General features: G+C 36.6%; 9 protein-coding genes across 9 annotated transcripts in view; 8 read left to right on the forward strand and 1 right to left on the reverse strand.

Moving 5' to 3' along the window:
- Positions 1 to 25,853, reverse strand: part of LOC143921502 (uncharacterized) — a 189,925-nt gene that overhangs the window by 107,213 nt on the left and 56,859 nt on the right. The window lies entirely within an intron of this gene.
- LOC143921468 (uncharacterized) lies at positions 2,632 to 6,424 on the forward strand. Its single transcript, XM_077444795.1, has 2 exons — positions 2,632 to 4,450; positions 4,545 to 6,424. The coding sequence occupies exons 1-2, from the start codon at positions 4,301 to 4,303 to the stop codon at positions 5,754 to 5,756; spliced, it is 1,362 nt and encodes a 453-aa protein (XP_077300921.1). The 5' UTR covers positions 2,632 to 4,300; the 3' UTR covers positions 5,757 to 6,424.
- On the forward strand, positions 5,980 to 9,144 carry LOC143921469 (uncharacterized). Its single transcript, XM_077444796.1, has 2 exons — positions 5,980 to 7,170; positions 7,265 to 9,144. The coding sequence occupies exons 1-2, from the start codon at positions 7,021 to 7,023 to the stop codon at positions 8,474 to 8,476; spliced, it is 1,362 nt and encodes a 453-aa protein (XP_077300922.1). The 5' UTR covers positions 5,980 to 7,020; the 3' UTR covers positions 8,477 to 9,144.
- On the forward strand, positions 8,700 to 11,864 carry LOC143921470 (uncharacterized). Its single transcript, XM_077444797.1, has 2 exons — positions 8,700 to 9,890; positions 9,985 to 11,864. Exons 1-2 carry the CDS (start codon positions 9,741 to 9,743, stop codon positions 11,194 to 11,196), a joined length of 1,362 nt encoding a protein of 453 aa, XP_077300923.1. The 5' UTR covers positions 8,700 to 9,740; the 3' UTR covers positions 11,197 to 11,864.
- Positions 11,420 to 14,584, forward strand: LOC143921471 (uncharacterized). The gene is made up of 2 exons (XM_077444798.1): positions 11,420 to 12,610; positions 12,705 to 14,584. The coding sequence occupies exons 1-2, from the start codon at positions 12,461 to 12,463 to the stop codon at positions 13,914 to 13,916; spliced, it is 1,362 nt and encodes a 453-aa protein (XP_077300924.1). The 5' UTR covers positions 11,420 to 12,460; the 3' UTR covers positions 13,917 to 14,584.
- Positions 14,140 to 17,304, forward strand: LOC143921473 (uncharacterized). Its single transcript, XM_077444799.1, has 2 exons — positions 14,140 to 15,330; positions 15,425 to 17,304. Exons 1-2 carry the CDS (start codon positions 15,181 to 15,183, stop codon positions 16,634 to 16,636), a joined length of 1,362 nt encoding a protein of 453 aa, XP_077300925.1. The 5' UTR covers positions 14,140 to 15,180; the 3' UTR covers positions 16,637 to 17,304.
- On the forward strand, positions 16,860 to 20,024 carry LOC143921474 (uncharacterized). Its single transcript, XM_077444800.1, has 2 exons — positions 16,860 to 18,050; positions 18,145 to 20,024. The coding sequence occupies exons 1-2, from the start codon at positions 17,901 to 17,903 to the stop codon at positions 19,354 to 19,356; spliced, it is 1,362 nt and encodes a 453-aa protein (XP_077300926.1). The 5' UTR covers positions 16,860 to 17,900; the 3' UTR covers positions 19,357 to 20,024.
- LOC143921475 (uncharacterized) lies at positions 19,580 to 22,744 on the forward strand. The gene is made up of 2 exons (XM_077444801.1): positions 19,580 to 20,770; positions 20,865 to 22,744. Exons 1-2 carry the CDS (start codon positions 20,621 to 20,623, stop codon positions 22,074 to 22,076), a joined length of 1,362 nt encoding a protein of 453 aa, XP_077300927.1. The 5' UTR covers positions 19,580 to 20,620; the 3' UTR covers positions 22,077 to 22,744.
- LOC143921478 (uncharacterized) lies at positions 22,300 to 24,971 on the forward strand. Its single transcript, XM_077444805.1, has 2 exons — positions 22,300 to 23,490; positions 23,585 to 24,971. Exons 1-2 carry the CDS (start codon positions 23,341 to 23,343, stop codon positions 24,794 to 24,796), a joined length of 1,362 nt encoding a protein of 453 aa, XP_077300931.1. The 5' UTR covers positions 22,300 to 23,340; the 3' UTR covers positions 24,797 to 24,971.

The raw sequence follows: 25,853 nt of genomic DNA on the forward strand, positions 1-25,853 counted from the left end.
TGTATGCTCTCAGACATCATTCGAACACTTTTTTGGCAATAGTATTGTAGAGATACATTGTATCTGCATTGGGTCAACCTCACGGGACCGAAAGTGAAACGTCCGAAAACGCAAATATCGAAAGGCAAAGATCGAAAATCGAAAGATCTCATCTTTGACTCATTTTCGTGCATGACTCCTTCTCCGGCTGTCAAGATCGCCATCTCATTCGCTCCCCCATTTTTATGCACCTGTCGTTGACGTCGCGACTGGACTCGCTAGTTGGTAGGTATTCAGCCGTTGTTTTCCGCGATTATTGTTGCCTGCGTGATGGGTCGAAGGCGGGATGACAGCTTTCCCGCCTGACTCGGCGAGGCTGGGGTGAGCTGTATGCTGAACTCATTGAGGCTGCGTGGCTCGATATCGGGGTCACCAGTATAGGGGATGAAACGAATGAGACGAATGGCATGACAAAAATGCACGTGTTTTTATTGGTAATTGGACTATTCGTCACATTGGGGTGGTCACAAAGATAATTTTTGCCATGAAAATCGCGAATACACAATATTTGGCACTCAAGTTCTCGTTACTATGATAGTTATCGTTAGTATGATGGACTTTTCGGCTGCCAGATGTTCCGTTAGAGATTTTAGTGACTTTGTGACGAGTAATTTGTGACCAGTAATCACCGAACCAACTTCATGTTTGTACACAACACGTTACAGCGTACACAACACAAAACCATGCTCCACTATTACAAGTTTTTAGCTCGAAATTTTTCCGATTTAATCAGCACACTTCCAATTAACCATTTTAAACGAAAAAAAAAATAATGTGGCCAGAACACTAACCCAATAAACATTTTTCAATAGAAAATACTCTATATAAAATAGGGTTCGGTGATTACTAGTCAAATGTGAACCTGTCACAGGACAACTGGTCGCTCTAGATCGGTCACTCGTGTTCATCCGTCACGCTAAAACTGGTCACGAGAAAACTGGTCACACGCTGAAACTGGTCACGAGAAAACTGGTCACACCCAAAAATTTAAAATTGGTCACACAAACAAAAATATTCTCAAATACTTTTTATTTACGAAATTTTTATTATTATCGACTAGACATATGTTCGAGCCAAAGGCCCTCGTGGCCGTTGTTTGTGGTCTCCGCGAAGAGTTCGCGGGTATCTGTCAGCCCATCTGACGTTCGCATCGCTCGCATCTGAGAAGGTTGGCAATCGCTTTTGCGTTCATTTCACTTTGACAGTTCGAATGTCAAATCAAAATTTAATCTTAATTCACCGCGGTAAATGTACCGCAGGGAGGTCTACGAAAACACTGATTGTGTACTAACACTAAGAGGATCCTTTATTTATTTTCACTTGTTACAATTGTAATTTTGTTTTCTCAGCTTCGGAGCCAATGGGACGTTGCCAGAGATTCATTCTGCAAGTTTGTACAAGAGCGATGATTATGCCATCGGCTTCATCTTTAATATGGACGGTATCTAAAAGTGAATTCGTCAATTTATAGTTTTCAACACATTATACATAAACATATTCTTGAATACATATTTATTTATTTTATTCTAAGCAGACCATTGTGGCATAACAGGAATTCCTAAAGCGCCACAATGGTCAAAAATATAACCAAAAAAAAAACAAAATAACAATTAAACATAAATTAATACATAACGAAAATAATATACTCATAAATTACATGAAATATAAAAAAAATTGTCGTTCAACAACATTCAGTGAATCATTGGGATACTCCTCGGTGCCTCCACACACATACACTAATCCGTCAAAAACTGCAGCCGTCGAGCCTGATCGCTTATATTTCATCGGGAGCAATTCAGTTCGTAGCTTTGAGATAAGATCCATGCACCAGACCTATATTTTCATGTTTCGTACATATATAAAACATTGCTAATTGTTGAATATGAGTAAATTGAGTAATTGTTGAATATGAGAAGTGAAAAATATGGAATAGTACAAGTGATATTGTATTGAGTTGCTGACTATCACCGATTTAATTACCAATGTATTGATAAGTAAGTAATATGTATATACAATAGAACCACGATTATCCGTTTTCAACACATTATACATAAACATATTCTTGAATATATATTATTTGGTTTGATTTTTAAATGCTTTTTATTATTACGAAATTATGTTCACAATACATCTTATATCTACATATTTTAATAGCTACTGATCTACTGATCATTTTCTATTTTGCAATTTTATTTTATTTGGTTTGTAATCATAGTATTATATTATTCTAATGTTAATGCACAGCATAATAGGAGAAAGAGCTTGTAAGATCGCCAATTTAGTAGTCGGCGGTCATCAGTGTAAGACAGGTAGTGCTGGTTTTAACAGTAGTGCTGGCTGGCTGGCCAGCCAGCCAGCCAGTAGTGCTGGCCAGCACTACTGTTTATAAAAAAAAGTATAAAAAATTAAGTAAACCCCAGCTTGAACACGCTCTGGTTGTATCCCTCAACCAATAATTAAAAATAATACAGGAACTATTCTTCTTTCAAAAAATAAATAAAAATAAAATAAATCTATTCTAGAAAAAGTTAATAGTAAAAATATTATTAATATTAAATTTACTGGCTGGTAAGACAGTAGTGCTGGCTGGCTAGTTTTGGGTTGAAGTGTGTCGTGTGCACATCTTTTGTTCTTGGTACTCGCGCTGCCCTAGTTATGCTGCGAGCGTGGTTTTATGGGTTCATACGCCTGGACGTAGTTCGTGGTTTTTATGGGTTCAGTGAGTTCTTCCTTTGTTTCCCAGACACGTGTATAGAAACACGTGTCGACCTTTTGACGAGGCGAGCGTGTGCCATGCGTTAATGACTTTCCTGGATATGTGTCGCAGTGACCTGATGAGATCATTTCAGTTGTACTATATGCCTACAAGCTCAAAAACCTATTTACAATTGAATATATATTATAATATATAGATGACATATAGAAAATATTTTACAATGTAACAAAGATAAACAAATAATGTTACCGACGATTTATTTATGTAGATGAGATGTAACAAGTTCATTATAAAATGACGAATTCACTTTTAGATACCGTCCATATTAAAGATGAAGCCGATGGCATAATCATCGCTCTTGTACAAACATGCAGAATGAATCTCTGGCAACGTCCCATTGGCTCCGAAGCTGAGAAAACAAAACGACCTTCTTTTTTACATATAATTACTATAATTACTCGAGGCCGGCTTTTACGAGGGACGCTGCATCTGGCTGTCCGCGCCGGGATCACCGGGCGCCGGAATCACGGGAGAATCTAGAACGACTGACAGATGGTCAGTGTAAAAGAGAGAAAACAAAAGCCGAAGCCGTAAGAGGACAACCAACGGCCATGAGGGTTTTTGGCTCGGACAGTCCTCAGACATAAAATAGTATTAGTGGGAAATAATCCTAAGTGAAAATACGTACTTTTGACCTTCGATTGAAACTGGACGACTACTTAGAGAGATTAAAAAGCTGAAAAGTACTACAAATGAAAGATAAAATACCCGACTATAGATTCCAATATTCATTTTGAACAGAAAATTTACAGATTATGAGACGTCGACCGAACAACACCAAGATATAGAAAAATCGCGCGATTTAAAAAAAAACACATACATACATATATCTCCGAATCTCGAGCCAATCAACATTTTTTAATACCAAATTCGTGTTAACTGGGCATAGATTTATAAGAAAAGTCATATCTCGTCTCTGAACCATTTTTCGTGTCAAACAGTGTAATTAATTTGAATCGGAACTGAACTTTATTTTTAATGCATGTATTTTATTATCTACTTCATATTGGTATTGATGTTGTGCCCGTTTAAATTTCAACGGGTGGTGTTGGAAACGAATTGATACATGATTTAAAATAAAGTTACAATACATATAATAAAAATTAATTTGAATCGGAACTGATACAGAAATCGGGAATCGAGAAGAGGAACTGACACAGGAATCCTGACCCGGAACTGTAACGCGAATCCGGTTCCGAAAGTGAAAAAGGAATTTAAATAAAATAATGATCAAACAGGATTTATTTACTGATAAAAAAATAATGATTTACTGAACAAAAATGAATAAATTAGTGATGGTTTATTATATTCTTCTGATCATTTAGAATAAGTAACTGATCAAGTTTCATTGTTTTAAATACCACTTTTGGTATTATAAAATAACGAAACCATCTGTTGCCTAACATTTCTCTGGTATGACCACATGGTACCAAATTTAGACCAAAAATAGCGGTCGCGAAGGCAAGTCGTCTGGTCGCTGTCACGATGGAGACGATGACGAGGAGTGCAGAGACGATGGAGTGCAGGCTTTGTCTTGGACCAGCTCCGGCCGAGTCTTCCGTCTCCATATTCCAGAGACCAGATCCTCATCCACAGCGTCTGGAGCAACGCATTCGGACCTGCTGTCAAATTCAGGTCGGTGCTGGTTACAGGTTACAGGTTACAACTATTGTGGACCAAACTCTTCTCACCGCTCAATCCTACTTATATTTTTTCATTTCATCTGCAGGTTAAAAGAGGCGATGGGTTGCCAGACGCGGTGTGTCTTTCGTGTAAAACCAATCTGGAATTGTTGATCGCCTTTCGAAACGCTTGTTTTCGAAGCTACGAAACGTCTCAACTGAGGCTAGACGATTGCTTGAAGATCAAGACTGAAGAAGTTTTATTGGAAGATGTAATATGGGACGATGAGCCTTCACTACCAACAATCCTCCGAAAGAATAGTGAAATTTGTTTAAAGCCATTTCCCATTGAATCCGAACTTGTGTTAAACAAAAGATCACATACTGTAGAGAAGTTGTTCAAATGTGATATTTGTTTAAAATCATATATTAGAATAAATTCACTTGTCAGACATTTAAGAACTCACACGCGTGAAAACACTTACAAGTGTGACATTTGTTTAAAATCATTTATTCGAAAAAATAAACTTGTGTTACATTTGAGATCTCACACGGGGGAAAAGCCTTACCAGTGTCAAATTTGTCTAAAATCATTTTCTCAAAAATCTAACCTCGTGTCACATAAAAATTTGCATACGGGGATAAAACCACACAAATGTGACATTTGCTTAAAATCATATGTTCGTAAAAATGAACTTGTGTCACATTTGAGATCTCACACGGGGGAAAAGTCTTACAAGTGTGAAATTTGTCTAAAATCATTTTCTCGAAAATCTGACCTCAAGACACATGAAAAATTTCATACTGGGATAAAACCACACAAATGTGACGTTTGTTTAAAATCATTTTATCTAAAATCTCACCTCGATGCACATGAAAAATTGCATACTGGGATAAAACCACACAAATGCGACGTTTGTTTAAGATCATTTTCTCGAAAATCTCACCTCGTGACACATAAAAACTTGCATACTGGGATAAAACCACACAAATGCGACGTTTGTTTAAGATCATTTTCTCAAAAATCTCACCTCGTGAGACATAAAAACTTGCATACTGGAATAAAACCACACAAATGTGACGTTTGTCTAAAATCATTTTCTCAAAAATCTAGCTTCGTGTCACATAAAAAATTACATGCTGGGATAAAACCACACAAATGTGACATTTGTCTTAAATCATATGTTTATAAAAATGAACTCGTGTCACATTTGAGATCTCACGCGGGGGAAAAGCCTTACAAGTGTGAAATTTGTCTTACATCATTTACTAAAAAATATAGCCTCGAGACACATAAAAAAAAATGCATACCAGGATGAATATAAAAAAAATTGTTATTATATAAATACTGTTAGTATTTTTACATTTTGGCTGCATGCGTGCCATGGTGTTTCTGGTGTCCCCTCTCATGACATTTCTTCTCGTTGCAGTTTATTTAAATAATTTTAAGAGAATTGATAATTGAACATTAAATACACAGATCAATTAGTTGGCTTATTTGTTTTATTTTTTTAAATGTTATAATTTTTATTTATTGGATGAAATTGAGATAATTTTGGTAAGTTTCTTCATCATCCTAAGCCAGAGTCGGCAATCCGCGGCTCTTTGACAAAGTGCGCTAAAATTGTAGCAATTTCAACAGACGGGGCGAAAAGTATGACCGGCGTAAGAAAAGAGTATTAAAATTATGAAACAAAATTTTCTGTTAACACTTTACTGTCCGCTCACGCGTATATGCGTGAATAAAAACTTTGCGTAAACGTCCACTCACGCGTATATACACGAATTGATACATGATTTAAAATTAAATAAAAATCCACAATACATGTAATAAAAATTAATTTGAATCGGAACTGATACAGAAATCGGGAATCGAGAAGAGGAATTGACACAGGAATCCTGACCCGGAACTGTAAAGCGAATCCGGTTCCGAAAGTGAAAAAGGAATTTAAATAAAATACTGATCAAACACGATTTATTTACTGATAAAAAAATAATTATGTACTGAACAAAAATGAATAAATTAGTGATGGTTTATTATATTCTTCTGATCATTTAGAATAAGTAACTGATCAAGTTTCATTGTTTTAAATACCACTTTTGGTATTGTTGCGTAGGGGTGGGTGGAGGATCCAAGTAAAAACCAACAGTCGTTTCACAGCATTTATTGATGATTAAGGAGTTACACACACTGTCACTGCTCCGTCCAGAATCACCTGATATCGCCTACGTACCGCCTTATAAGGGGTAGATCTCTCAGGACGTCTAATCTGCTTACCTACTGTATAGTCACGTATTCGGATATGTATTCCCACGGTATGAGAAGTGCAATCATTGTTTAGCTTTCCTGCACTTAGCTTGTTGCTAATCCCTAAAACCACTTACACCGGTCTCACGGTCTCTCAGGAAGTCTACCCGTCTTAATCCGATCACAGTTACTCGGCGGCTCTGTTTAGTATACGTTACAGTATTATAAAATAACGAAACCATCTGTTGCCTAACATTTCTCTGGTATGACCACATGGTACCAAATTTAGACCAAAAATAGCGGTCGCGAAGGCAAGTCGTCTGGTCGCTGTCACGATGGAGACGATGACGAGGAGTGCAGAGACGATGGAGTGCAGGCTTTGTCTTGGACCAGCTCCGGCCGAGTCTTCCGTCTCCATATTCCAGAGACCAGATCCTCATCCACAGCGTCTGGAGCAACGCATTCGGACCTGCTGTCAAATTCAGGTCGGTGCTGGTTACAGGTTACAGGTTACAACTATTGTGGACCAAACTCTTCTCACCGCTCAATCCTACTTATATTTTTTCATTTCATCTGCAGGTTAAAAGAGGCGATGGGTTGCCAGACGCGGTGTGTCTTTCGTGTAAAACCAATCTGGAATTGTTGATCGCCTTTCGAAACGCTTGTTTTCGAAGCTACGAAACGTCTCAACTGAGGCTAGACGATTGCTTGAAGATCAAGACTGAAGAAGTTTTATTGGAAGATGTAATATGGGACGATGAGCCTTCACTACCAACAATCCTCCGAAAGAATAGTGAAATTTGTTTAAAGCCATTTCCCATTGAATCCGAACTTGTGTTAAACAAAAGATCACATACTGTAGAGAAGTTGTTCAAATGTGATATTTGTTTAAAATCATATATTAGAATAAATTCACTTGTCAGACATTTAAGAACTCACACGCGTGAAAACACTTACAAGTGTGACATTTGTTTAAAATCATTTATTCGAAAAAATAAACTTGTGTTACATTTGAGATCTCACACGGGGGAAAAGCCTTACCAGTGTCAAATTTGTCTAAAATCATTTTCTCAAAAATCTAACCTCGTGTCACATAAAAATTTGCATACGGGGATAAAACCACACAAATGTGACATTTGCTTAAAATCATATGTTCGTAAAAATGAACTTGTGTCACATTTGAGATCTCACACGGGGGAAAAGTCTTACAAGTGTGAAATTTGTCTAAAATCATTTTCTCGAAAATCTGACCTCAAGACACATGAAAAATTTCATACTGGGATAAAACCACACAAATGTGACGTTTGTTTAAAATCATTTTATCTAAAATCTCACCTCGATGCACATGAAAAATTGCATACTGGGATAAAACCACACAAATGCGACGTTTGTTTAAGATCATTTTCTCGAAAATCTCACCTCGTGACACATAAAAACTTGCATACTGGGATAAAACCACACAAATGCGACGTTTGTTTAAGATCATTTTCTCAAAAATCTCACCTCGTGAGACATAAAAACTTGCATACTGGAATAAAACCACACAAATGTGACGTTTGTCTAAAATCATTTTCTCAAAAATCTAGCTTCGTGTCACATAAAAAATTACATGCTGGGATAAAACCACACAAATGTGACATTTGTCTTAAATCATATGTTTATAAAAATGAACTCGTGTCACATTTGAGATCTCACGCGGGGGAAAAGCCTTACAAGTGTGAAATTTGTCTTACATCATTTACTAAAAAATATAGCCTCGAGACACATAAAAAAAAATGCATACCAGGATGAATATAAAAAAAATTGTTATTATATAAATACTGTTAGTATTTTTACATTTTGGCTGCATGCGTGCCATGGTGTTTCTGGTGTCCCCTCTCATGACATTTCTTCTCGTTGCAGTTTATTTAAATAATTTTAAGAGAATTGATAATTGAACATTAAATACACAGATCAATTAGTTGGCTTATTTGTTTTATTTTTTTAAATGTTATAATTTTTATTTATTGGATGAAATTGAGATAATTTTGGTAAGTTTCTTCATCATCCTAAGCCAGAGTCGGCAATCCGCGGCTCTTTGACAAAGTGCGCTAAAATTGTAGCAATTTCAACAGACGGGGCGAAAAGTATGACCGGCGTAAGAAAAGAGTATTAAAATTATGAAACAAAATTTTCTGTTAACACTTTACTGTCCGCTCACGCGTATATGCGTGAATAAAAACTTTGCGTAAACGTCCACTCACGCGTATATACACGAATTGATACATGATTTAAAATTAAATAAAAATCCACAATACATGTAATAAAAATTAATTTGAATCGGAACTGATACAGAAATCGGGAATCGAGAAGAGGAATTGACACAGGAATCCTGACCCGGAACTGTAAAGCGAATCCGGTTCCGAAAGTGAAAAAGGAATTTAAATAAAATACTGATCAAACACGATTTATTTACTGATAAAAAAATAATTATGTACTGAACAAAAATGAATAAATTAGTGATGGTTTATTATATTCTTCTGATCATTTAGAATAAGTAACTGATCAAGTTTCATTGTTTTAAATACCACTTTTGGTATTGTTGCGTAGGGGTGGGTGGAGGATCCAAGTAAAAACCAACAGTCGTTTCACAGCATTTATTGATGATTAAGGAGTTACACACACTGTCACTGCTCCGTCCAGAATCACCTGATATCGCCTACGTACCGCCTTATAAGGGGTAGATCTCTCAGGACGTCTAATCTGCTTACCTACTGTATAGTCACGTATTCGGATATGTATTCCCACGGTATGAGAAGTGCAATCATTGTTTAGCTTTCCTGCACTTAGCTTGTTGCTAATCCCTAAAACCACTTACACCGGTCTCACGGTCTCTCAGGAAGTCTACCCGTCTTAATCCGATCACAGTTACTCGGCGGCTCTGTTTAGTATACGTTACAGTATTATAAAATAACGAAACCATCTGTTGCCTAACATTTCTCTGGTATGACCACATGGTACCAAATTTAGACCAAAAATAGCGGTCGCGAAGGCAAGTCGTCTGGTCGCTGTCACGATGGAGACGATGACGAGGAGTGCAGAGACGATGGAGTGCAGGCTTTGTCTTGGACCAGCTCCGGCCGAGTCTTCCGTCTCCATATTCCAGAGACCAGATCCTCATCCACAGCGTCTGGAGCAACGCATTCGGACCTGCTGTCAAATTCAGGTCGGTGCTGGTTACAGGTTACAGGTTACAACTATTGTGGACCAAACTCTTCTCACCGCTCAATCCTACTTATATTTTTTCATTTCATCTGCAGGTTAAAAGAGGCGATGGGTTGCCAGACGCGGTGTGTCTTTCGTGTAAAACCAATCTGGAATTGTTGATCGCCTTTCGAAACGCTTGTTTTCGAAGCTACGAAACGTCTCAACTGAGGCTAGACGATTGCTTGAAGATCAAGACTGAAGAAGTTTTATTGGAAGATGTAATATGGGACGATGAGCCTTCACTACCAACAATCCTCCGAAAGAATAGTGAAATTTGTTTAAAGCCATTTCCCATTGAATCCGAACTTGTGTTAAACAAAAGATCACATACTGTAGAGAAGTTGTTCAAATGTGATATTTGTTTAAAATCATATATTAGAATAAATTCACTTGTCAGACATTTAAGAACTCACACGCGTGAAAACACTTACAAGTGTGACATTTGTTTAAAATCATTTATTCGAAAAAATAAACTTGTGTTACATTTGAGATCTCACACGGGGGAAAAGCCTTACCAGTGTCAAATTTGTCTAAAATCATTTTCTCAAAAATCTAACCTCGTGTCACATAAAAATTTGCATACGGGGATAAAACCACACAAATGTGACATTTGCTTAAAATCATATGTTCGTAAAAATGAACTTGTGTCACATTTGAGATCTCACACGGGGGAAAAGTCTTACAAGTGTGAAATTTGTCTAAAATCATTTTCTCGAAAATCTGACCTCAAGACACATGAAAAATTTCATACTGGGATAAAACCACACAAATGTGACGTTTGTTTAAAATCATTTTATCTAAAATCTCACCTCGATGCACATGAAAAATTGCATACTGGGATAAAACCACACAAATGCGACGTTTGTTTAAGATCATTTTCTCGAAAATCTCACCTCGTGACACATAAAAACTTGCATACTGGGATAAAACCACACAAATGCGACGTTTGTTTAAGATCATTTTCTCAAAAATCTCACCTCGTGAGACATAAAAACTTGCATACTGGAATAAAACCACACAAATGTGACGTTTGTCTAAAATCATTTTCTCAAAAATCTAGCTTCGTGTCACATAAAAAATTACATGCTGGGATAAAACCACACAAATGTGACATTTGTCTTAAATCATATGTTTATAAAAATGAACTCGTGTCACATTTGAGATCTCACGCGGGGGAAAAGCCTTACAAGTGTGAAATTTGTCTTACATCATTTACTAAAAAATATAGCCTCGAGACACATAAAAAAAAATGCATACCAGGATGAATATAAAAAAAATTGTTATTATATAAATACTGTTAGTATTTTTACATTTTGGCTGCATGCGTGCCATGGTGTTTCTGGTGTCCCCTCTCATGACATTTCTTCTCGTTGCAGTTTATTTAAATAATTTTAAGAGAATTGATAATTGAACATTAAATACACAGATCAATTAGTTGGCTTATTTGTTTTATTTTTTTAAATGTTATAATTTTTATTTATTGGATGAAATTGAGATAATTTTGGTAAGTTTCTTCATCATCCTAAGCCAGAGTCGGCAATCCGCGGCTCTTTGACAAAGTGCGCTAAAATTGTAGCAATTTCAACAGACGGGGCGAAAAGTATGACCGGCGTAAGAAAAGAGTATTAAAATTATGAAACAAAATTTTCTGTTAACACTTTACTGTCCGCTCACGCGTATATGCGTGAATAAAAACTTTGCGTAAACGTCCACTCACGCGTATATACACGAATTGATACATGATTTAAAATTAAATAAAAATCCACAATACATGTAATAAAAATTAATTTGAATCGGAACTGATACAGAAATCGGGAATCGAGAAGAGGAATTGACACAGGAATCCTGACCCGGAACTGTAAAGCGAATCCGGTTCCGAAAGTGAAAAAGGAATTTAAATAAAATACTGATCAAACACGATTTATTTACTGATAAAAAAATAATTATGTACTGAACAAAAATGAATAAATTAGTGATGGTTTATTATATTCTTCTGATCATTTAGAATAAGTAACTGATCAAGTTTCATTGTTTTAAATACCACTTTTGGTATTGTTGCGTAGGGGTGGGTGGAGGATCCAAGTAAAAACCAACAGTCGTTTCACAGCATTTATTGATGATTAAGGAGTTACACACACTGTCACTGCTCCGTCCAGAATCACCTGATATCGCCTACGTACCGCCTTATAAGGGGTAGATCTCTCAGGACGTCTAATCTGCTTACCTACTGTATAGTCACGTATTCGGATATGTATTCCCACGGTATGAGAAGTGCAATCATTGTTTAGCTTTCCTGCACTTAGCTTGTTGCTAATCCCTAAAACCACTTACACCGGTCTCACGGTCTCTCAGGAAGTCTACCCGTCTTAATCCGATCACAGTTACTCGGCGGCTCTGTTTAGTATACGTTACAGTATTATAAAATAACGAAACCATCTGTTGCCTAACATTTCTCTGGTATGACCACATGGTACCAAATTTAGACCAAAAATAGCGGTCGCGAAGGCAAGTCGTCTGGTCGCTGTCACGATGGAGACGATGACGAGGAGTGCAGAGACGATGGAGTGCAGGCTTTGTCTTGGACCAGCTCCGGCCGAGTCTTCCGTCTCCATATTCCAGAGACCAGATCCTCATCCACAGCGTCTGGAGCAACGCATTCGGACCTGCTGTCAAATTCAGGTCGGTGCTGGTTACAGGTTACAGGTTACAACTATTGTGGACCAAACTCTTCTCACCGCTCAATCCTACTTATATTTTTTCATTTCATCTGCAGGTTAAAAGAGGCGATGGGTTGCCAGACGCGGTGTGTCTTTCGTGTAAAACCAATCTGGAATTGTTGATCGCCTTTCGAAACGCTTGTTTTCGAAGCTACGAAACGTCTCAACTGAGGCTAGACGATTGCTTGAAGATCAAGACTGAAGAAGTTTTATTGGAAGATGTAATATGGGACGATGAGCCTTCACTACCAACAATCCTCCGAAAGAATAGTGAAATTTGTTTAAAGCCATTTCCCATTGAATCCGAACTTGTGTTAAACAAAAGATCACATACTGTAGAGAAGTTGTTCAAATGTGATATTTGTTTAAAATCATATATTAGAATAAATTCACTTGTCAGACATTTAAGAACTCACACGCGTGAAAACACTTACAAGTGTGACATTTGTTTAAAATCATTTATTCGAAAAAATAAACTTGTGTTACATTTGAGATCTCACACGGGGGAAAAGCCTTACCAGTGTCAAATTTGTCTAAAATCATTTTCTCAAAAATCTAACCTCGTGTCACATAAAAATTTGCATACGGGGATAAAACCACACAAATGTGACATTTGCTTAAAATCATATGTTCGTAAAAATGAACTTGTGTCACATTTGAGATCTCACACGGGGGAAAAGTCTTACAAGTGTGAAATTTGTCTAAAATCATTTTCTCGAAAATCTGACCTCAAGACACATGAAAAATTTCATACTGGGATAAAACCACACAAATGTGACGTTTGTTTAAAATCATTTTATCTAAAATCTCACCTCGATGCACATGAAAAATTGCATACTGGGATAAAACCACACAAATGCGACGTTTGTTTAAGATCATTTTCTCGAAAATCTCACCTCGTGACACATAAAAACTTGCATACTGGGATAAAACCACACAAATGCGACGTTTGTTTAAGATCATTTTCTCAAAAATCTCACCTCGTGAGACATAAAAACTTGCATACTGGAATAAAACCACACAAATGTGACGTTTGTCTAAAATCATTTTCTCAAAAATCTAGCTTCGTGTCACATAAAAAATTACATGCTGGGATAAAACCACACAAATGTGACATTTGTCTTAAATCATATGTTTATAAAAATGAACTCGTGTCACATTTGAGATCTCACGCGGGGGAAAAGCCTTACAAGTGTGAAATTTGTCTTACATCATTTACTAAAAAATATAGCCTCGAGACACATAAAAAAAAATGCATACCAGGATGAATATAAAAAAAATTGTTATTATATAAATACTGTTAGTATTTTTACATTTTGGCTGCATGCGTGCCATGGTGTTTCTGGTGTCCCCTCTCATGACATTTCTTCTCGTTGCAGTTTATTTAAATAATTTTAAGAGAATTGATAATTGAACATTAAATACACAGATCAATTAGTTGGCTTATTTGTTTTATTTTTTTAAATGTTATAATTTTTATTTATTGGATGAAATTGAGATAATTTTGGTAAGTTTCTTCATCATCCTAAGCCAGAGTCGGCAATCCGCGGCTCTTTGACAAAGTGCGCTAAAATTGTAGCAATTTCAACAGACGGGGCGAAAAGTATGACCGGCGTAAGAAAAGAGTATTAAAATTATGAAACAAAATTTTCTGTTAACACTTTACTGTCCGCTCACGCGTATATGCGTGAATAAAAACTTTGCGTAAACGTCCACTCACGCGTATATACACGAATTGATACATGATTTAAAATTAAATAAAAATCCACAATACATGTAATAAAAATTAATTTGAATCGGAACTGATACAGAAATCGGGAATCGAGAAGAGGAATTGACACAGGAATCCTGACCCGGAACTGTAAAGCGAATCCGGTTCCGAAAGTGAAAAAGGAATTTAAATAAAATACTGATCAAACACGATTTATTTACTGATAAAAAAATAATTATGTACTGAACAAAAATGAATAAATTAGTGATGGTTTATTATATTCTTCTGATCATTTAGAATAAGTAACTGATCAAGTTTCATTGTTTTAAATACCACTTTTGGTATTGTTGCGTAGGGGTGGGTGGAGGATCCAAGTAAAAACCAACAGTCGTTTCACAGCATTTATTGATGATTAAGGAGTTACACACACTGTCACTGCTCCGTCCAGAATCACCTGATATCGCCTACGTACCGCCTTATAAGGGGTAGATCTCTCAGGACGTCTAATCTGCTTACCTACTGTATAGTCACGTATTCGGATATGTATTCCCACGGTATGAGAAGTGCAATCATTGTTTAGCTTTCCTGCACTTAGCTTGTTGCTAATCCCTAAAACCACTTACACCGGTCTCACGGTCTCTCAGGAAGTCTACCCGTCTTAATCCGATCACAGTTACTCGGCGGCTCTGTTTAGTATACGTTACAGTATTATAAAATAACGAAACCATCTGTTGCCTAACATTTCTCTGGTATGACCACATGGTACCAAATTTAGACCAAAAATAGCGGTCGCGAAGGCAAGTCGTCTGGTCGCTGTCACGATGGAGACGATGACGAGGAGTGCAGAGACGATGGAGTGCAGGCTTTGTCTTGGACCAGCTCCGGCCGAGTCTTCCGTCTCCATATTCCAGAGACCAGATCCTCATCCACAGCGTCTGGAGCAACGCATTCGGACCTGCTGTCAAATTCAGGTCGGTGCTGGTTACAGGTTACAGGTTACAACTATTGTGGACCAAACTCTTCTCACCGCTCAATCCTACTTATATTTTTTCATTTCATCTGCAGGTTAAAAGAGGCGATGGGTTGCCAGACGCGGTGTGTCTTTCGTGTAAAACCAATCTGGAATTGTTGATCGCCTTTCGAAACGCTTGTTTTCGAAGCTACGAAACGTCTCAACTGAGGCTAGACGATTGCTTGAAGATCAAGACTGAAGAAGTTTTATTGGAAGATGTAATATGGGACGATGAGCCTTCACTACCAACAATCCTCCGAAAGAATAGTGAAATTTGTTTAAAGCCATTTCCCATTGAATCCGAACTTGTGTTAAACAAAAGATCACATACTGTAGAGAAGTTGTTCAAATGTGATATTTGTTTAAAATCATATATTAGAATAAATTCACTTGTCAGACATTTAAGAACTCACACGCGTGAAAACACTTACAAGTGTGACATTTGTTTAAAATCATTTATTCGAAAAAATAAACTTGTGTTACATTTGAGATCTCACACGGGGGAAAAGCCTTACCAGTGTCAAATTTGTCTAAAATCATTTTCTCAAAAATCTAACCTCGTGTCACATAAAAATTTGCATACGGGGATAAAACCACACAAATGTGACATTTGCTTAAAATCATATGTTCGTAAAAATGAACTTGTGTCACATTTGAGATCTCACACGGGGGAAAAGTCTTACAAGTGTGAAATTTGTCTAAAATCATTTTCTCGAAAATCTGACCTCAAGACACATGAAAAATTTCATACTGGGATAAAACCACACAAATGTGACGTTTGTTTAAAATCATTTTATCTAAAATCTCACCTCGATGCACATGAAAAATTGCATACTGGGATAAAACCACACAAATGCGACGTTTGTTTAAGATCATTTTCTCGAAAATCTCACCTCGTGACACATAAAAACTTGCATACTGGGATAAAACCACACAAATGCGACGTTTGTTTAAGATCATTTTCTCAAAAATCTCACCTCGTGAGACATAAAAACTTGCATACTGGAATAAAACCACACAAATGTGACGTTTGTCTAAAATCATTTTCTCAAAAATCTAGCTTCGTGTCACATAAAAAATTACATGCTGGGATAAAACCACACAAATGTGACATTTGTCTTAAATCATATGTTTATAAAAATGAACTCGTGTCACATTTGAGATCTCACGCGGGGGAAAAGCCTTACAAGTGTGAAATTTGTCTTACATCATTTACTAAAAAATATAGCCTCGAGACACATAAAAAAAAATGCATACCAGGATGAATATAAAAAAAATTGTTATTATATAAATACTGTTAGTATTTTTACATTTTGGCTGCATGCGTGCCATGGTGTTTCTGGTGTCCCCTCTCATGACATTTCTTCTCGTTGCAGTTTATTTAAATAATTTTAAGAGAATTGATAATTGAACATTAAATACACAGATCAATTAGTTGGCTTATTTGTTTTATTTTTTTAAATGTTATAATTTTTATTTATTGGATGAAATTGAGATAATTTTGGTAAGTTTCTTCATCATCCTAAGCCAGAGTCGGCAATCCGCGGCTCTTTGACAAAGTGCGCTAAAATTGTAGCAATTTCAACAGACGGGGCGAAAAGTATGACCGGCGTAAGAAAAGAGTATTAAAATTATGAAACAAAATTTTCTGTTAACACTTTACTGTCCGCTCACGCGTATATGCGTGAATAAAAACTTTGCGTAAACGTCCACTCACGCGTATATACACGAATTGATACATGATTTAAAATTAAATAAAAATCCACAATACATGTAATAAAAATTAATTTGAATCGGAACTGATACAGAAATCGGGAATCGAGAAGAGGAATTGACACAGGAATCCTGACCCGGAACTGTAAAGCGAATCCGGTTCCGAAAGTGAAAAAGGAATTTAAATAAAATACTGATCAAACACGATTTATTTACTGATAAAAAAATAATTATGTACTGAACAAAAATGAATAAATTAGTGATGGTTTATTATATTCTTCTGATCATTTAGAATAAGTAACTGATCAAGTTTCATTGTTTTAAATACCACTTTTGGTATTGTTGCGTAGGGGTGGGTGGAGGATCCAAGTAAAAACCAACAGTCGTTTCACAGCATTTATTGATGATTAAGGAGTTACACACACTGTCACTGCTCCGTCCAGAATCACCTGATATCGCCTACGTACCGCCTTATAAGGGGTAGATCTCTCAGGACGTCTAATCTGCTTACCTACTGTATAGTCACGTATTCGGATATGTATTCCCACGGTATGAGAAGTGCAATCATTGTTTAGCTTTCCTGCACTTAGCTTGTTGCTAATCCCTAAAACCACTTACACCGGTCTCACGGTCTCTCAGGAAGTCTACCCGTCTTAATCCGATCACAGTTACTCGGCGGCTCTGTTTAGTATACGTTACAGTATTATAAAATAACGAAACCATCTGTTGCCTAACATTTCTCTGGTATGACCACATGGTACCAAATTTAGACCAAAAATAGCGGTCGCGAAGGCAAGTCGTCTGGTCGCTGTCACGATGGAGACGATGACGAGGAGTGCAGAGACGATGGAGTGCAGGCTTTGTCTTGGACCAGCTCCGGCCGAGTCTTCCGTCTCCATATTCCAGAGACCAGATCCTCATCCACAGCGTCTGGAGCAACGCATTCGGACCTGCTGTCAAATTCAGGTCGGTGCTGGTTACAGGTTACAGGTTACAACTATTGTGGACCAAACTCTTCTCACCGCTCAATCCTACTTATATTTTTTCATTTCATCTGCAGGTTAAAAGAGGCGATGGGTTGCCAGACGCGGTGTGTCTTTCGTGTAAAACCAATCTGGAATTGTTGATCGCCTTTCGAAACGCTTGTTTTCGAAGCTACGAAACGTCTCAACTGAGGCTAGACGATTGCTTGAAGATCAAGACTGAAGAAGTTTTATTGGAAGATGTAATATGGGACGATGAGCCTTCACTACCAACAATCCTCCGAAAGAATAGTGAAATTTGTTTAAAGCCATTTCCCATTGAATCCGAACTTGTGTTAAACAAAAGATCACATACTGTAGAGAAGTTGTTCAAATGTGATATTTGTTTAAAATCATATATTAGAATAAATTCACTTGTCAGACATTTAAGAACTCACACGCGTGAAAACACTTACAAGTGTGACATTTGTTTAAAATCATTTATTCGAAAAAATAAACTTGTGTTACATTTGAGATCTCACACGGGGGAAAAGCCTTACCAGTGTCAAATTTGTCTAAAATCATTTTCTCAAAAATCTAACCTCGTGTCACATAAAAATTTGCATACGGGGATAAAACCACACAAATGTGACATTTGCTTAAAATCATATGTTCGTAAAAATGAACTTGTGTCACATTTGAGATCTCACACGGGGGAAAAGTCTTACAAGTGTGAAATTTGTCTAAAATCATTTTCTCGAAAATCTGACCTCAAGACACATGAAAAATTTCATACTGGGATAAAACCACACAAATGTGACGTTTGTTTAAAATCATTTTATCTAAAATCTCACCTCGATGCACATGAAAAATTGCATACTGGGATAAAACCACACAAATGCGACGTTTGTTTAAGATCATTTTCTCGAAAATCTCACCTCGTGACACATAAAAACTTGCATACTGGGATAAAACCACACAAATGCGACGTTTGTTTAAGATCATTTTCTCAAAAATCTCACCTCGTGAGACATAAAAACTTGCATACTGGAATAAAACCACACAAATGTGACGTTTGTCTAAAATCATTTTCTCAAAAATCTAGCTTCGTGTCACATAAAAAATTACATGCTGGGATAAAACCACACAAATGTGACATTTGTCTTAAATCATATGTTTATAAAAATGAACTCGTGTCACATTTGAGATCTCACGCGGGGGAAAAGCCTTACAAGTGTGAAATTTGTCTTACATCATTTACTAAAAAATATAGCCTCGAGACACATAAAAAAAAATGCATACCAGGATGAATATAAAAAAAATTGTTATTATATAAATACTGTTAGTATTTTTACATTTTGGCTGCATGCGTGCCATGGTGTTTCTGGTGTCCCCTCTCATGACATTTCTTCTCGTTGCAGTTTATTTAAATAATTTTAAGAGAATTGATAATTGAACATTAAATACACAGATCAATTAGTTGGCTTATTTGTTTTATTTTTTTAAATGTTATAATTTTTATTTATTGGATGAAATTGAGATAATTTTGGTAAGTTTCTTCATCATCCTAAGCCAGAGTCGGCAATCCGCGGCTCTTTGACAAAGTGCGCTAAAATTGTAGCAATTTCAACAGACGGGGCGAAAAGTATGACCGGCGTAAGAAAAGAGTATTAAAATTATGAAACAAAATTTTCTGTTAACACTTTACTGTCCGCTCACGCGTATATGCGTGAATAAAAACTTTGCGTAAACGTCCACTCACGCGTATATACACGAATTGATACATGATTTAAAATTAAATAAAAATCCACAATACATGTAATAAAAATTAATTTGAATCGGAACTGATACAGAAATCGGGAATCGAGAAGAGGAATTGACACAGGAATCCTGACCCGGAACTGTAAAGCGAATCCGGTTCCGAAAGTGAAAAAGGAATTTAAATAAAATACTGATCAAACACGATTTATTTACTGATAAAAAAATAATTATGTACTGAACAAAAATGAATAAATTAGTGATGGTTTATTATATTCTTCTGATCATTTAGAATAAGTAACTGATCAAGTTTCATTGTTTTAAATACCACTTTTGGTATTGTTGCGTAGGGGTGGGTGGAGGATCCAAGTAAAAACCAACAGTCGTTTCACAGCATTTATTGATGATTAAGGAGTTACACACACTGTCACTGCTCCGTCCAGAATCACCTGATATCGCCTACGTACCGCCTTATAAGGGGTAGATCTCTCAGGACGTCTAATCTGCTTACCTACTGTATAGTCACGTATTCGGATATGTATTCCCACGGTATGAGAAGTGCAATCATTGTTTAGCTTTCCTGCACTTAGCTTGTTGCTAATCCCTAAAACCACTTACACCGGTCTCACGGTCTCTCAGGAAGTCTACCCGTCTTAATCCGATCACAGTTACTCGGCGGCTCTGTTTAGTATACGTTACAGTATTATAAAATAACGAAACCATCTGTTGCCTAACATTTCTCTGGTATGACCACATGGTACCAAATTTAGACCAAAAATAGCGGTCGCGAAGGCAAGTCGTCTGGTCGCTGTCACGATGGAGACGATGACGAGGAGTGCAGAGACGATGGAGTGCAGGCTTTGTCTTGGACCAGCTCCGGCCGAGTCTTCCGTCTCCATATTCCAGAGACCAGATCCTCATCCACAGCGTCTGGAGCAACGCATTCGGACCTGCTGTCAAATTCAGGTCGGTGCTGGTTACAGGTTACAGGTTACAACTATTGTGGACCAAACTCTTCTCACCGCTCAATCCTACTTATATTTTTTCATTTCATCTGCAGGTTAAAAGAGGCGATGGGTTGCCAGACGCGGTGTGTCTTTCGTGTAAAACCAATCTGGAATTGTTGATCGCCTTTCGAAACGCTTGTTTTCGAAGCTACGAAACGTCTCAACTGAGGCTAGACGATTGCTTGAAGATCAAGACTGAAGAAGTTTTATTGGAAGATGTAATATGGGACGATGAGCCTTCACTACCAACAATCCTCCGAAAGAATAGTGAAATTTGTTTAAAGCCATTTCCCATTGAATCCGAACTTGTGTTAAACAAAAGATCACATACTGTAGAGAAGTTGTTCAAATGTGATATTTGTTTAAAATCATATATTAGAATAAATTCACTTGTCAGACATTTAAGAACTCACACGCGTGAAAACACTTACAAGTGTGACATTTGTTTAAAATCATTTATTCGAAAAAATAAACTTGTGTTACATTTGAGATCTCACACGGGGGAAAAGCCTTACCAGTGTCAAATTTGTCTAAAATCATTTTCTCAAAAATCTAACCTCGTGTCACATAAAAATTTGCATACGGGGATAAAACCACACAAATGTGACATTTGCTTAAAATCATATGTTCGTAAAAATGAACTTGTGTCACATTTGAGATCTCACACGGGGGAAAAGTCTTACAAGTGTGAAATTTGTCTAAAATCATTTTCTCGAAAATCTGACCTCAAGACACATGAAAAATTTCATACTGGGATAAAACCACACAAATGTGACGTTTGTTTAAAATCATTTTATCTAAAATCTCACCTCGATGCACATGAAAAATTGCATACTGGGATAAAACCACACAAATGCGACGTTTGTTTAAGATCATTTTCTCGAAAATCTCACCTCGTGACACATAAAAACTTGCATACTGGGATAAAACCACACAAATGCGACGTTTGTTTAAGATCATTTTCTCAAAAATCTCACCTCGTGAGACATAAAAACTTGCATACTGGAATAAAACCACACAAATGTGACGTTTGTCTAAAATCATTTTCTCAAAAATCTAGCTTCGTGTCACATAAAAAATTACATGCTGGGATAAAACCACACAAATGTGACATTTGTCTTAAATCATATGTTTATAAAAATGAACTCGTGTCACATTTGAGATCTCACGCGGGGGAAAAGCCTTACAAGTGTGAAATTTGTCTTACATCATTTACTAAAAAATATAGCCTCGAGACACATAAAAAAAAATGCATACCAGGATGAATATAAAAAAAATTGTTATTATATAAATACTGTTAGTATTTTTACATTTTGGCTGCATGCGTGCCATGGTGTTTCTGGTGTCCCCTCTCATGACATTTCTTCTCGTTGCAGTTTATTTAAATAATTTTAAGAGAATTGATAATTGAACATTAAATACACAGATCAATTAGTTGGCTTATTTGTTTTATTTTTTTAAATGTTATAATTTTTATTTATTGGATGAAATTGAGATAATTTTGGTAAGTTTCTTCATCATCCTAAGCCAGAGTCGGCAATCCGCGGCTCTTTGACAAAGTGCGCTAAAATTGTAGCAATTTCAACAGACGGGGCGAAAAGTATGACCGGCGTAAGAAAAGAGTATTAAAATTATGAAACAAAATTTTCTGTTAACACTTTACTGTCCGCTCACGCGTATATGCGTGAATAAAAACTTTGCGTAAACGTCCACTCACGCGTATATACACGAATTGATACATGATTTAAAATTAAATAAAAATCCACAATACATGTAATAAAAATTAATTTGAATCGGAACTGATACAGAAATCGGGAATCGAGAAGAGGAATTGACACAGGAATCCTGACCCGGAACTGTAAAGCGAATCCGGTTCCGAAAGTGAAAAAGGAATTTAAATAAAATACTGATCAAACACGATTTATTTACTGATAAAAAAATAATTATGTACTGAACAAAAATGAATAAATTAGTGATGGTTTATTATATTCTTCTGATCATTTAGAATAAGTAACTGATCAAGTTTCATTGTTTTAAATACCACTTTTGGTATTGTTGCGTAGGGGTGGGTGGAGGATCCAAGTAAAAACCAACAGTCGTTTCACAGCATTTATTGATGATTAAGGAGTTACACACACTGTCACTGCTCCGTCCAGAATCACCTGATATCGCCTACGTACCGCCTTATAAGGGGTAGATCTCTCAGGACGTCTAATCTGCTTACCTACTGTATAGTCACGTATTCGGATATGTATTCCCACGGTATGAGAAGTGCAATCATTGTTTAGCTTTCCTGCACTTAGCTTGTTGCTAATCCCTAAAACCACTTACACCGGTCTCACGGTCTCTCAGGAAGTCTACCCGTCTTAATCCGATCACAGTTACTCGGCGGCTCTGTTTAGTATACGTTACAGTATTATAAAATAACGAAACCATCTGTTGCCTAACATTTCTCTGGTATGACCACATGGTACCAAATTTAGACCAAAAATAGCGGTCGCGAAGGCAAGTCGTCTGGTCGCTGTCACGATGGAGACGATGACGAGGAGTGCAGAGACGATGGAGTGCAGGCTTTGTCTTGGACCAGCTCCGGCCGAGTCTTCCGTCTCCATATTCCAGAGACCAGATCCTCATCCACAGCGTCTGGAGCAACGCATTCGGACCTGCTGTCAAATTCAGGTCGGTGCTGGTTACAGGTTACAGGTTACAACTATTGTGGACCAAACTCTTCTCACCGCTCAATCCTACTTATATTTTTTCATTTCATCTGCAGGTTAAAAGAGGCGATGGGTTGCCAGACGCGGTGTGTCTTTCGTGTAAAACCAATCTGGAATTGTTGATCGCCTTTCGAAACGCTTGTTTTCGAAGCTACGAAACGTCTCAACTGAGGCTAGACGATTGCTTGAAGATCAAGACTGAAGAAGTTTTATTGGAAGATGTAATATGGGACGATGAGCCTTCACTACCAACAATCCTCCGAAAGAATAGTGAAATTTGTTTAAAGCCATTTCCCATTGAATCCGAACTTGTGTTAAACAAAAGATCACATACTGTAGAGAAGTTGTTCAAATGTGATATTTGTTTAAAATCATATATTAGAATAAATTCACTTGTCAGACATTTAAGAACTCACACGCGTGAAAACACTTACAAGTGTGACATTTGTTTAAAATCATTTATTCGAAAAAATAAACTTGTGTTACATTTGAGATCTCACACGGGGGAAAAGCCTTACCAGTGTCAAATTTGTCTAAAATCATTTTCTCAAAAATCTAACCTCGTGTCACATAAAAATTTGCATACGGGGATAAAACCACACAAATGTGACATTTGCTTAAAATCATATGTTCGTAAAAATGAACTTGTGTCACATTTGAGATCTCACACGGGGGAAAAGTCTTACAAGTGTGAAATTTGTCTAAAATCATTTTCTCGAAAATCTGACCTCAAGACACATGAAAAATTTCATACTGGGATAAAACCACACAAATGTGACGTTTGTTTAAAATCATTTTATCTAAAATCTCACCTCGATGCACATGAAAAATTGCATACTGGGATAAAACCACACAAATGCGACGTTTGTTTAAGATCATTTTCTCGAAAATCTCACCTCGTGACACATAAAAACTTGCATACTGGGATAAAACCACACAAATGCGACGTTTGTTTAAGATCATTTTCTCAAAAATCTCACCTCGTGAGACATAAAAACTTGCATACTGGAATAAAACCACACAAATGTGACGATTGTCTAAAATCATTTTCTCAAAAATCTAGCTTCGTGTCACATAAAAAATTACATGCTGGGATAAAACCACACAAATGTGACATTTGTCTTAAATCATATGTTTATAAAAATGAACTCGTGTCACATTTGAGATCTCACGCGGGGGAAAAGCCTTACAAGTGTGAAATTTGTCTTACATCATTTACTAAAAAATATAGCCTCGAGACACATAAAAAAAAATGCATACCAGGATGAATATAAAAAAAATTGTTATTATATAAATACTGTTAGTATTTTTACATTTTGGCTGCATGCGTGCCATGGTGTTTCTGGTGTCCCCTCTCATGACATTTCTTCTCGTTGCAGTTTATTTAAATAATTTTAAGAGAATTGATAATTGAACATTAAATACACAGATCAATTAGTTGGCTTATTTGTTTTATTTTTTTAAATGTTATAATTTTTATTTATTGGATGAAATTGAGATAATTTTGGTAAGTTTCTTCATCATCCTAAGCCAGAGTCGGCAATCCGCGGCTCTTTGACAAAGTGCGCTAAAATTGTAGCAATTTCAACAGACGGGGCGAAAAGTATGACCGGCGTAAGAAAAGAGTATTAAAATTATGAAACAAAATTTTCTGTTAACACTTTACTGTCCGCTCACGCGTATATGCGTGAATAAAAACTTTGCGTAAACGTCCACTCACGCGTATATACACGAATTGATACATGATTTAAAATTAAATAAAAATCCACAATACATGTAATAAAAATTAATTTGAATCGGAACTGATACAGAAATCGGGAATCGAGAAGAGGAATTGACACAGGAATCCTGACCCGGAACTGTAAAGCGAATCCGGTTCCGAAAGTGAAAAAGGAATTTAAATAAAATACTGATCAAACACGATTTATTTACTGATAAAAAAATAATTATGTACTGAACAAAAATGAATAAATTAGTGATGGTTTATTATATTCTTCTGATCATTTAGAATAAGTAACTGATCAAGTTTCATTGTTTTAAATACCACTTTTGGTATTGTTGCGTAGGGGTGGGTGGAGGATCCAAGTAAAAACCAACAGTCGTTTCACAGCATTTATTGATGATTAAGGAGTTACACACACTGTCACTGCTCCGTCCAGAATCACCTGATATCGCCTACGTACCGCCTTATAAGGGGTAGATCTCTCAGGACGTCTAATCTGCTTACCTACTGTATAGTCACGTATTCGGATATGTATTCCCACGGTATGAGAAGTGCAATCATTGTTTAGCTTTCCTGCACTTAGCTTGTTGCTAATCCCTAAA

This window comes from Arctopsyche grandis, chromosome 13 (assembly GCF_051622035.1).
Source record: "Arctopsyche grandis isolate Sample6627 chromosome 13, ASM5162203v2, whole genome shotgun sequence".
Lineage (NCBI taxonomy): Eukaryota > Metazoa > Arthropoda > Insecta > Trichoptera > Hydropsychidae > Arctopsyche > Arctopsyche grandis.

Coding starts and splice junctions, on each gene's coding strand:
- LOC143921468 (XM_077444795.1), top strand. CDS start 4,301: ATGGAGACGATGACGAGGAGTGCAGAGACGATGGAGTGCAGGCTTTGT. Junction 4,451..4,544: donor GGACCTGCTGTCAAATTCAG/GTCGGTGCTGGT, acceptor TTTCATCTGCAG/GTTAAAAGAGGCGATGGGTT.
- LOC143921469 (XM_077444796.1), top strand. CDS start 7,021: ATGGAGACGATGACGAGGAGTGCAGAGACGATGGAGTGCAGGCTTTGT. Junction 7,171..7,264: donor GGACCTGCTGTCAAATTCAG/GTCGGTGCTGGT, acceptor TTTCATCTGCAG/GTTAAAAGAGGCGATGGGTT.
- LOC143921470 (XM_077444797.1), top strand. CDS start 9,741: ATGGAGACGATGACGAGGAGTGCAGAGACGATGGAGTGCAGGCTTTGT. Junction 9,891..9,984: donor GGACCTGCTGTCAAATTCAG/GTCGGTGCTGGT, acceptor TTTCATCTGCAG/GTTAAAAGAGGCGATGGGTT.
- LOC143921471 (XM_077444798.1), top strand. CDS start 12,461: ATGGAGACGATGACGAGGAGTGCAGAGACGATGGAGTGCAGGCTTTGT. Junction 12,611..12,704: donor GGACCTGCTGTCAAATTCAG/GTCGGTGCTGGT, acceptor TTTCATCTGCAG/GTTAAAAGAGGCGATGGGTT.
- LOC143921473 (XM_077444799.1), top strand. CDS start 15,181: ATGGAGACGATGACGAGGAGTGCAGAGACGATGGAGTGCAGGCTTTGT. Junction 15,331..15,424: donor GGACCTGCTGTCAAATTCAG/GTCGGTGCTGGT, acceptor TTTCATCTGCAG/GTTAAAAGAGGCGATGGGTT.
- LOC143921474 (XM_077444800.1), top strand. CDS start 17,901: ATGGAGACGATGACGAGGAGTGCAGAGACGATGGAGTGCAGGCTTTGT. Junction 18,051..18,144: donor GGACCTGCTGTCAAATTCAG/GTCGGTGCTGGT, acceptor TTTCATCTGCAG/GTTAAAAGAGGCGATGGGTT.
- LOC143921475 (XM_077444801.1), top strand. CDS start 20,621: ATGGAGACGATGACGAGGAGTGCAGAGACGATGGAGTGCAGGCTTTGT. Junction 20,771..20,864: donor GGACCTGCTGTCAAATTCAG/GTCGGTGCTGGT, acceptor TTTCATCTGCAG/GTTAAAAGAGGCGATGGGTT.
- LOC143921478 (XM_077444805.1), top strand. CDS start 23,341: ATGGAGACGATGACGAGGAGTGCAGAGACGATGGAGTGCAGGCTTTGT. Junction 23,491..23,584: donor GGACCTGCTGTCAAATTCAG/GTCGGTGCTGGT, acceptor TTTCATCTGCAG/GTTAAAAGAGGCGATGGGTT.